We start from the raw sequence: 12,195 nt of genomic DNA, 5'->3' as shown, positions 1-12,195 counted from the left end.
CGGGAGGACGGTATTAGTGCATGCATATTGACTACAGTGGCTGCTGTCGTATTTCATGCCAGTACAAAGAGGTAGGCTACTGACAATATCTCCCCAGTATTTTGAAGTTTAGAAACAATCCACACTTAATATCTTAAGCAAAGTATGGTGATCTGAACATAGCATTTTACCGTACTGGGATTTTTTACTTCCCTGAATAGACAACATATTTAAGGAGGAATTGAATCATTACCACAAAAGACGGGAATAAAAGGCAGCAGAGCAAAATACTGTCGTGGCCTCATCCTCTTTCATGCTGTCTGTCTTCTCAACTAGCAAGGCACTTCTGAAGGCATGGCCCCATCGTTTGCAAGTAAGAATCTTTCTCCCTTTCATGTAGAGTGATTTATATAGATATTAAGACAGAACAGTATCCTGTGTCTGGAAAGGAACTAACAGTGCCTAATTTTAGGACCTGCTTATAACAAAGTTATGAATTTGCAATAAACTATTTGGGTTTTATTCAAGGGAAAAAATAAAGTAGTTATTGTGCTGTGGATGGAGACAAAAGCATTGAAAACAAAGGCACCGTTGTGGATCCAGCAGTAGCACATGCGCATCTTCATTGTTATACTCGTGCCTGAAGAACCAGGACTGTATGATACTGTACTTCTAAATAAATTACACACATCAGGAGAATTAGGAGAACTCATTCATGAACTTTCTGTGTTAAAAACACAAAAAACTGTTCTGATGATGTGTTTTTGAATGATGACTGTAGTCAGTAGCAAGAAGATTGCCATGTGTCTCAGACACAACTTCTGACAAAAATGGACATCTTTCCTGGGAAGAATTTGGTCTTTACCTAGTGTGGGTCCACATCCAACTCACATTAGACATTCTCTGTGTTGACCAAAGCCAGTATGCAACTCTTTGCAAATGCTTTGGTTGTTTGGGGGACAGGGATAATCAGCTTTCTATGTCCAGTCTTTAAGACGTACAAGAGGCAAGTGCACACACAGTATGTATATCAGTCCACACACTTCTTCCCATACATGTAGTGATGTATTTCCTTCAAGGGAGGAAAAGATTTAACACCAGGAAACCAAACAACCTTCTCACGTCTTTATTCTGTGTTTACCCAAAGTTGAAACCAGTTCTGCTGAGATACAACAGCCACCTACTAGTTTAATAGGCACAAAAGACTAAGGAGAAAACTCAGGCTAACTGAAATGGCTCAAACACTGAGTTGCCACCTTGCTCTGATTCATTCAAAATCCAGGACACAGCAGTGGAAAAACCACACACCAAGCACTCAGAGGTCTTGACAAAGACAAACGTCTCTGTGCAGATTCAAAGTCCCCACTTTAATCACAAGGTTAAATGGTACTGTTGCTGAGATTATTCCTTTCACAAAAGGGAGATGTAGCAAAGAAACAATTTGAAGAATTAGCTAGGTTCAGGAGACATTTCTTTGTCTCAACATCAGATGATATCAAAGTTTTATTTTGCCAGGTGGCCACGGAAGGCATCTCCCTTAGGGTCTCTAGGCAATTCAAGCTGAGATGTCATAACTTGCTAGCTTCTCCATTCATATTAACAACCAGCTAGTATCTGTATCACCAGTTCAGTCCACTCCAACTGGGATATGGTCACAGGGCAAAAATTAATGCTTCTTGGAGCAGTATTAACTTGGCTCTACATTTTATGGTGGTAACATGTGCTGTAAGAGGAGGTTAAATTTGCATACAGCATAAAAAGACTGACCCTCACCAATTTCCACTCAAACAAGAAAGCCATGAGAGCTGCATAAGGGTTCTGTAGGACTTCTTATAATTACATATTACAGTTATATATGAAGAAAGGATTGCCACCTGCTTTTCATCCTCCATTTTCTGTAATTGCCATCTTTTTTTCTACCTTTCCCATCATACTATGAGGGACAGAGAGCAGCAGACAGGACAAATCTATAAGGCAACAGTTCCAACTCGTGCATTAAATAGGAAAGAGGAGAAACGTTTTTTGAGCAGAAGAAAACTGCTCAGAGCAGAAGGCCCCAGCAGGGCCAAAAGCCGAGTCAGAAAGCCCTGAAACTCAGGTCAGAGGAAACTGTAGGCAAATGCCTTACTGAGAAAGGTTCAATAGCATCCCTGAACTAACAGATTTGTAACCTTCTAGCACTGGAACTAGCACAAGATCCCTTATCCAACACCTTCTGTGTGAATACTGAAGACACACAGGCAACTTCTTCAGTGGAAGTAGGGCAGAGTCTGAAAGGTCTACCATTAAGCTAACTGATGACAAGGATGAGGAAAGGATTCCTGATGGTGAAATGACGATATTAAAAAAAAAAACAACAAAAAAACAACCCACAAAAAAATCCTCAAAGTGTCACTGCATCCTTTTCTTGCTTGAACTGTGCCCAGGAACAAAAGCCAGAAGAAGATCACAGCTTGCACATCAAAAGTGGGGAATGAAGATTCTATAGATACAGCCGTGTTCCATCTCAGCAGGCTACAGATAAAACTTTGGAGAGGGAATGGGAGGAGTACAGAGGGGACAGAATATTCTGTGGAACAGATTTAGCCCTATGAAGCTGGATCATTTGGAATTTTCATTTGTAGTTTTCAGAAAAGCATGTCACTTCTCCCACATGATGGGAATTCACTATAGAGTTTAAAATTTGTATCATGATTCTCAAGGGGAAACACCATCATTCATGTTGCATTTATGTAATCCCAGCTGTCCTGAAGGTTTTATAACTGTGAGAACCACTAATCTGTTACACAGTAAAAAGAAGAAAAAAAAGAAATTAAAAAAAAAGGAAAGGTTATGCTCAGCCTATGAATAGCAAGGAACAAAGAAACAAGCAGAACAGACTTTATCAATCCCATTTCTGAGCACCCTACATGGACAGAAGCCTTTGTTTGGTCCACCAAAAAGAAGTCAGGAAGGAGCACAGTGCAATTTGGACACACTGAAAAGCAAGATACAATAAACATCATGGTAACCACTCATACTGTATCTGAGATGGCAGAGCTGATAGTTTTCCAATGTTCATCTGAGATGACCAGAAATTCAGTTCACCTGCTTCAGCCAGTCGGACCAACTGCTTTCAGAGCAAGGCAAATGAATGCTGTCAGTAAAATAAATTAGCAGCCAGTCAGGGCTGGGGAAACCAGCAGGAGACAAAGCAGACTAAAGACAAAAGTTCCTGCTGCTTCAAAGCTCTACATCGATGAGGATCTAGCATGCTCCTCTCGGACATACGCAAATGTACACAAACGCACAAGCAGGAGAAAGCACAAATGAAACATGGTTGAAAATCTGAGCTATCAAAAAAATGTTCTGTCATAAAAACTTCAGAAACTAAAGGTAATTTTTCTTTTCTTAATGTTCAGTGAGAATGAATATACACTTCTCTACAACATGACACCATATTTAAAAATAAGTAACAGCAGAAAGTCTTGGAAATTTTAAAAGCTGACTTTATTTCATGAGAAAGGCCCCAGGAACATAGTTTTCCAAATGTACTGTAGTTTTTGAATCCCAACCTGTCTTAATTTGGAAGTCTTGTATTCCCCTTTTATCTTGAGGAAACATCCAGTTTGGGTAAGGCTGCAGGATGCCCATAACAGAACGAGACCAGACAGAGAAATTAAAATTGCTGGAGTTTCTTTGCTATTGAATACTTCTTGACCTTAAATATCCAGCGACAAAGTGTCCCAGAGGTTCTTGGCTTGTGTGTTTTATTTTTAACAACACTGAAAAACAAAGCTGTTATGATTACAGGCTGCATTGGCTTTGCAGGGACTTTACAGTTAATTGAGCTGTAGCTATCTAGCCTGCAGTAGGCACCAGCTCTGCCAACTCTGTAGGCAATGAAAAAGTTCCCCAAGCTACATCCAAGCTACTGTCCTTTTCTTTTTTAACTTAAATGCTCCAAAGCAATGTGGCTTTTGGGGAGAGTGAACTTATCCTCAGACTCTAAAAAAATAAAGAAACAAAACCCCTATAGTAACTCATGTGACATGCATGCTCAGAATAGTTACATCTCCATAATCTTAAATTTAATCTCTTGAAGTTTCCGGAGGCTTGTTGAGCCAGACACATATGAAGCTTTTAGGCATTTCAGTTACAGAAATTTAAATTTTTTGACTGGACTTTGTGAAGGAAATGTGAAAGTCCTCCAAACTCCTATCACTCAAAAGAAAGCAGCTGTCAAACTTCCTGAATTAAAAAAACAAAAAACAAAAAACAAAAAACAACAAAACATTTTAAAAACCCTGCATAAAAGGAAGAATCAGTTTGGTTTTTGTAAGAAGATAATTTAACTTCCAAAAAAAGAATAATTTACTCTTTACTGGCAGACAAAGATGGGGATTCCCACTGCAGTTTTCATGTTTACCTTCTACCACTAGATCAACCAACGACTCTTAAAACACCCAGGCAGATATTGCTTCTTTATGCCCTTGACCTACAGCATACAACCTTCCAGACCTACTCTAATACAATGAATAGGAGTCTTATCACCGTGAGTCATCTAACTAGTGCCATGAGGTCATTTGTTGACTTAAAAGTTGTAAAGATCATTATGCTATACATCAGTCAAAAATCACTGAGCTGGGAAGTGTGTGCAGTAACTCAGGTAATAACTCAATATGAGGTTACAAGAATTGTATTTAGTGAGTAAAAATATAATTTTCTGAAGACCTTCCTTAGATGGTACAGGTACAGACTGTGCTATTTCTCTTGATAATACAGAAGCACAGCTGCTTTATATCACTTGCAGTATTGTTACTACACAGCAGCATTTTCAGTTGTGCACCCATTAGGAACCCGGAGCAATAAATTACACATTCACTTAGGTAAGAGTGGCAAACTGCTGATCCTCCCTGTACTTTTTCCTTAGCAGTTACTCTGCTTCTGTTTTCCACAGGTAAAAGTTTCATGAAGATTAGAGTCATAGAATCCTAGAATCATAGAATGTTTTGGGTTGGAAGGGACCCCTAGAGGTCATCTAGTCCAACCCCCCCGCAGTGAGGAGGGACACCGCTAACTAGATCAGGTTTCTCAGAGCCCTGTTCAACCTGGTCTTGAAGACTTAAATCCCTCCAGCCTGACAACTTCAGAAGGGGAGGCCTCAGAAAACCTCCCAACCTCAGAAAGTCTGACCAGTCTGGGGCACAAAGATGGACTCACATTTCTTTCTTAAATACCCTCTAAGGTTTTTATTTTTTGTTTCTCTTCTTCCCTCCTACCACACAGTGAGATATGGATGGAAGAGGCCTGAAACTCTGAAGACTTCTGAAGATGTTTTGTGGTCAAGAATTAGGCATCCTTCCTCCTTGCTCTATACTGGCACTGATAAGGATTAAATTTTCTCCCACACATCACAAAACAAATTTATTCAGTATGCGTGCTGAACTGCTCTTCAAAAATTTAAGTTAAAGAAATTAATTAAGCAAATCCTGTGTTCTTTGTAATTTTATAATGCAAGACAGCTGCCTGTTTCCAAAGCATTTATGTACTATTTTCCCACAGCCTTCGACACTGGAGTAGATGGAAAATTATTATCTGGGCAACTTTCAAACCGAAGACGTAGAGTAAGTCTCTGATCTAAACACTTTTAAATGTGAAACACAAATAGGTACAAATACATATTAATTACAAGTTGTAAATGCAAAAATTAATAAAAAGAGAGAAATAAACTAAAAGTTGCCTAATCATGGCATTTAAATGGCAAAGTACAAAAATACCTACAAAACATGCCTGGTTTGGATGATGCTCTGAAACATCATTTAGGCCTACAGAAAATGAAACATTATCATTATTAAAACACTAGAATAGAGTTTTGTTACTATTAGTAAATCAAATTAAGCAGAGCAAAGAAGCAGCAATATTTCCAAGGGTGGAAAATGAAAACTAAATACAAAACAGTTTTCACAATTAGGATGGGGAAGAAATAATTTTATTGCCCAAGAAAGGAACACAGTAAGCAAGTTAACATCATGAGCAAGGTAGCAATAAAACCAAGGGGTGTTTGTCTACATACACACCCAAAAAGCAAATCTTTGTCATACTGGCTATAAGGGATATTATTACTCAGAAATCAAACAAGATAACTACAGGATTGTAAATAAAGCTGTTTCCAGAATTAGAATCTACCGCACAGTTCAGTATTTAGCCTAGATGAACACATGGTATCACAGGAAATTAGGGGACTATAAAAGTTAAGGTCAGTGAACTTTTCCACTGGCTGCAGTAGATTTAATAACACTTCAGGTCTGATGCTGAAACATCTCTGAACAGCTGATAATGAGAGTTACAGTGAAAGAATGAACTACAACTACACTAACACAGAAGACAAATCATTTGCTAATCTGTATTCTACCAAATTTAGCTTAAATGAGAAAATAGCATGTAAATGACTTTCAGACTCCATGCTGTCTCAGAGATCACAGTTGCAGGCACATTTAGAATACAACATCCTGCACCACTCATATATATGTGATCAGAAAATCACATAGGTTTAACCCACTCAGGCATGAGCATCCAATCAGTTGCGCTTTTTTTCTGTTTTTTTCCCTTTTTTTCTTTTTCTCAGGCTCTTCAAAGGTGAATTAGATTATCCCAGACTAAGCGAGTTAAATTCAGAGTGAAACGTCCTGCAAACGGCATGCCACTAAACGAAAGAATCAGCAAGCTGGTACAGCTGACTCAGACCAAGTTGAAAGAACATTTAGCATGGGCTACTTCTAAATTTTGTTCTAGAAATTCAATAGAAAGCTGAGCAGCACCGATAAATAAGCCACATTTACCTAATTTCATTCAAAATTCTGTAGCTTTGATAAATGGTAGAAGACACAACCCCCCATCTGCTGTAAAAGCAGAATTACTTTATAAGCTTTAATCAAAGTTTCAGCTAAACCTCCCCAAGTCATTAACGATGATTTTTCTTATGCAGCTTTACTGAGGGAATTTTTTTTTTTTATTTTTCCTTCTATTTTTTGTTTCAGCGAAGTTAGTGCTTGTTTCCTCAGTCACCTATTCCATATTTATATCCTGCATTTTCCTACTTCTCTTAGTCTTTTTTGTTTGTAGCTTTGTTTTTCTTTGAGCTTCATTCTGCTGCTGTCACAACAATAACAATACGCTTCCCTGTACACAGACAACTACAAAATTTCCTCAGCATGACCACTGCTTAAGATTTCAGCCTGTAACTTCCCCCTAATTAACATCACACAGCATCCCCATTAGGAGCACAGCACAGGAATGCTATTTTCTCTCAATGCTTTACCCAAGGAGCCACGAGAAATGTTAAACAGTTTACTTACAGTAGTTTTAATTTACAAATAACTAGACTGCTGCCTGAATTTGCCTTGCATTGATGGAAAATTAGAAAATAACGAATAAGTCAAGGTTGAAACCTGACTGGTTTCTCCATTATGAAAGTCTTCAGAAAGAAATGCCCTCCAACAGACCTCTGGCTCACGATAGCATACATGCATTTTTTGATTAGGGCAACACTACCCCTCAGATAACTGAAATTAGAAGTCGATCTCATCTTCAGTGGTATTTGTCCTTGTTCTAATTGTCCCAGTCTAAATTATAGGGCTGGAGCCCTCAATCAGCCAACAGAGATCAACAAAAATCTGCTCAACACAGTGTCCCATTCCTACTGTTTTTCTGTCTCAAACTTACCAGATAACCTCAGGAGCTTACACAAGCATTTATTTTTATTTTTTTTTCTTTTTTCCCCCCACCCATGTAGCCAAGATCAGCCCCAACTGCATTACAGAACCCAGCACGTCCAAGATGGTTTAGATGCTGCTAATAGGAAAGCAACAGCTTCCTCAGGTCCTGCCAGCAAAGTCCACAGCTGTAGCGTTACTGTCAAATAATACAGGTCTGGCACAACATCACTGAGATTACCTTCTGAAAGTCACATTTGTAATATAGCCTTCCTTACTTTTCTGGCCCTAATATGTGTTTCTGACATAATCAAAACAAACTACAGAAAAGCCAAAGCCTATCTAGATACAGATTTTTCCCCTTCCCATCTTACACATCATGTGTGTCTGACTTCTGCATGTAAGACTGTATTTCTCTTAATAGCTCCTACAGATCTGAATGGAGTTCCACTACTCAGGAGAAGACAGGATTACATCTGAATTACATTTACCAAGAAAACCCACAACCAACCAACCTATAACCTGAGTTTGACCCCACCTAATCAAGAGTCTACAAAAGTAGAGAAAAAACCCTCTCATTAGGCTAATATGCTTTGGATCTAGTCCCAGCCTAGATGAGTACTTAGAAATACAATGGATGTATATAGTCCCATCAAAATCAGTGAGACATCACATACTTAAGAAAATATATATTCATTAATAACTTTAAGAGCTTTTCTAGACAAAAGCTTTGTTCTACTAATATTAAAATAACAGAATTGTAACTGGCTTCAACTACAGTGCTGTAGTCATGGCTAAAAGGAAAACTTCCCCAATGACAGTGTGAAAAGTATTTTCACGCAAGTGTGCCTTTATAATTTAAAAAAAAAAATCAAGTGATAAAATCTCTGTTCTTGCTCCTAATGAATACTTATTTACACTGAGCTCCCCCAACAAACTATTTGTGAAAGAAAACACATTATACTGGTTTTGACAGTTTTAACAGTATAAACTTTCATCTAGACCAAGCTTACATTAAAAAACCTTTTAAGTGACACTAAAAAGGCACAAGAAAGCCGTATCTGCTATTTTTTTCTTAAGTCAGTACCATATCAACTAAAAACCTGAAGAACAATAAACATATTTGAAACACAGGCTGTTACGGCTTGAACTCGGCCTTACAAATATTGAAAGCTGCGTTCATAACCCTCTGCACACCTCGTTATCACGGCACAGCTGTGGGGACAGACAGCTCACAGATAAAATATATATCATTATGAATAAATGTGTCAGATCATTCAATAATTATTAGTCAAACAAAGCAGTACAGAAGAACTGCTGAAATTCCTTCGTAAATTGGCCACCCGTGGTTTCCCCTCCTTTGTGAAAGAGCCCCCTTAAAAATGCACAACCTTGGGATGGAAATCCACAGGACTTTAAAGCTTTCTAACTTCAGGGTATCAGTCACATGCAACACAGATTATTTTTGCCCAGTCCACCCCCAAACAGCCTCATTGTACAGACAGACATACGGCACATGGACGGCTGCAGGAACACAGGCAGGAGTGAGGGACAAGGGAGCTGCCGCTGCTGGGACTGCAGCTGCGATGGCCATGGAGCCACATGCCTCCCACACAGGGCCACGCTGTGGACCCTGTGAGGGCTGATGTCCTGGTACCTCCCACCTCGGGAATTACGCCAAGGTAGTCAGCACAGTTTCAAAAGGTCCCTCAAAAGCTGCAGTAGCCTTGTCTCTTTAGTTTGCTACCAGCTTCAGCTGAGTCTGAATCAGTGGTCTGATGGTAAATTGTTTATTATTACTCTACCAAGGCTCATTTTTAGTACCTTCTACCAGAAGAGGCCCACGCAGAGAAGGCACATCCAGCAGTTTCTGCAAAGGAACTTGACACAGGCAGGCTCCGGTAAAGACACCCAAGGGACCATGAGATGCTGACAAGGAAGGAGAAAGGAGCAGAGCAGAAAGCATGACAGGCATCTCCAAGCATGCTAGATAAGAGTCATTCCCAAGCCACACAAGTTGGAAGTAAAAACAAACAAAAGCTAGTCCCAAACTACACACAGCTTCTAAGATGCCTGTATTTTTGCTCCCTGATCTTCTGATTGCCTTCATCAAGAAATGCTTTTTTTTTACTTTATGCTGTGGGTATATGAAAAATTACATCTACCTTCATCTTAGGTGCTGCCTGCAGGCATGAAACAAGACTTACACAGTTCCCGTATCTTCCAGAGTGACTTCTCACACCCACCTTAAAACATGCTCTTAAGTACTCATTTGTATAGTAAATCTAACAGGAGCCAAAGCAGAGGTAGAGCTGCATTTTTTAACAAGAACTCCCACACCAGAGGCTTTGTTTGCGAAGCACCAAAGTTTCTTCCTACTGAGAACATAACCATATAATTTGAATTCTCAAGTTATTCACTATAGCATGGCACAGAAATAAGAATTGCAATGTAATTACAATAAACCCCATGTATAATCATTAAATGTGAGTGCATACCTTCCCTGATAGCGGTAAATGGGGTTCCTTCCTCTTCTTGTAATCTAATCACCTTCAATGCCACCAGCTTTCCATTTACCCTGAAAAGGAAAGAGGGGAGGGAAAGGAGAAATGAAAAAACAAAATTAAAGCAGAAACAGTATTTCTCATAATAGAACTTGTTTCCCATCATGTACTTATTCAATTTCTTCCTGTCAATGCCAGTGATTCATTTATAGCACTGTAAGAAACACTTCATAGCTTCCATAATGTCAACTTTATATTTTCACACTCAGATCCAATCCAAGAAATGATCTCAGTTTTCTGTGAGTCAGTCTGTTTCCTTTCTATCACAGCACTAAACTGAAGCTTTGTTAAGAAGTATCACATTGTAAAATATGGTTTTAAGGTATCTGTCCTTTATTTCATCAAATTGTTCAAAGGCATATGATTTTCACCAATCACCCCACTAGCAGTACATCCATATTTATACTGATTGCCTCCTTCCCACTGCATCATACCCATAATTATTGCTCTCAAAAAGCTATGGAAGTTTGGGAAATGTTTTTTAGGTCACACTGGCCATTTCCCATTAGGGCAGGACTGTTCCTAAGGTACACTCGTGACTACATGGCCCAGGCTAGTCTTGGATTATAATGACTCTCATTTATAAGATTGAAAAAATTTTGTGCTCCAAGGGATGAAACTTCACAACAGGTCACCATAGTTTCAAACCTATTCAGCTGGTATCACTTCTAGCATTCAAAATTTCACCACACATGAATCACATTCAAGGCCTTGCAAAAAAAATCCAGTCAGTTCAGTTTATCCAAATCAAATCTCAGAAAAACTGGATGAAAGATAAAAACTGGTATCGATTACCCTCCTCAAGAACAAAATAATACTCTGAAACTTTAACAAACTCTCAGGTATAACAAGCAATGGTGAGGACAGATTACCAAAAAGGCATAATAAAATTGCCATTTAAAAATTATTATTATTATTATTATTGTTGTTGTTGTTGTTGTTGTTGTTATTGCAATTTCTTTCTGTAAAAGCAAAATTAGCCTTTACAGCCACAAAGCCCAAGGAAGCATTGGAGCTTTCACACTCCTGTAGTCATGGAGGTAATTCCCTATTGTGCTGGGCCCTAGGAGATGTACTCTTTTTTCTAAGCAAGATGATACAGACAGCTACCAAGCCTGAATTAATCTTCTCCCTCAGGCTTGTGATTTTTGTAGTTAGATGACTTCAGCGACAGGATGGCTACCATCTTGTTTCTTCTGATTACTCTTCTTTTACAATTGCCAGAATCTCATTAGCCCTATACACAGCATTGCGTAATGACTCTGAGCAATTTAAGAAATCCTGGTTATCCAAAGATGGTGTACTCATCACCTTCCAACTATTCACAATACTTCCGACTGGCACCAGTTCAAGTCTCAGGCCGCTAGTCACCATTGAAAGATAATTATCAGCTTAGCCCTACAGGATTATCTGGATTTCTCCTTATAATTGCCTTGCATATATTTTTGTTTAGAATTAAAAAGGACTTCTAGTATCAGAAAAAGATAAGCCTTGCCTCAAGTAACTTTCGTGTGTCATGCCCACACAGGAGAATAAACCATCATAAAAGCAGAAGTAGAAAGACGGATGATAGAAATGCTGTTCATATATGTGTGCGGTTTTCAATTCCTCCATCAACACACCACCCTACCTATCACATACATATAAATAAGTTAAGACACCTGGATAACTTGATTATTTTACCATAGATGAAGTAACTGTGCAGGAGGAATTTAAATAAGAAAAGCAAGATAATTTTGCAGATCAAGAAGAAGACAGATGCTGCATTCAGAGAAGTCAATGCAGAACACAACAGAAAAAAAGCAGATGAAGGAGGTACTAAGGAAATAGGGATGTGGAGTCTCTTGCCAGAGAGACAGGCAATAGCACGCAGCGTTGTGTAGATTATGTTCTTTTTAATCCAAAATTCTACATTCCATTGATCCATTAAGAGTAATAAATAGCACAAACAGCAATAG

General features: G+C 38.7%; 1 protein-coding gene across 1 annotated transcript in view; it reads right to left on the bottom strand.

The window, feature by feature from the left end:
* CDK14 (cyclin dependent kinase 14) overlaps positions 1 to 12,195 on the bottom strand; it is a 316,876-nt gene that overhangs the window by 203,764 nt on the left and 100,917 nt on the right. Inside the window, exon 4 of the mRNA XM_035897109.1 lies at positions 10,172 to 10,251. Coding sequence (XP_035753002.1) covers positions 10,172 to 10,251 — 80 coding nt within the window. The remainder of the gene's footprint in view (positions 1 to 10,171; positions 10,252 to 12,195) is intronic.

The sequence above is a fragment of the Egretta garzetta genome, unplaced genomic scaffold, assembly GCF_000687185.1.
Source record: "Egretta garzetta isolate BGI_Z169 unplaced genomic scaffold, ASM68718v1 scaffold30, whole genome shotgun sequence".
In the NCBI taxonomy this organism is placed as follows: Eukaryota; Metazoa; Chordata; class Aves; order Pelecaniformes; family Ardeidae; genus Egretta; species Egretta garzetta.
This window is presented reverse-complemented; position numbering and strand designations above follow the sequence as displayed.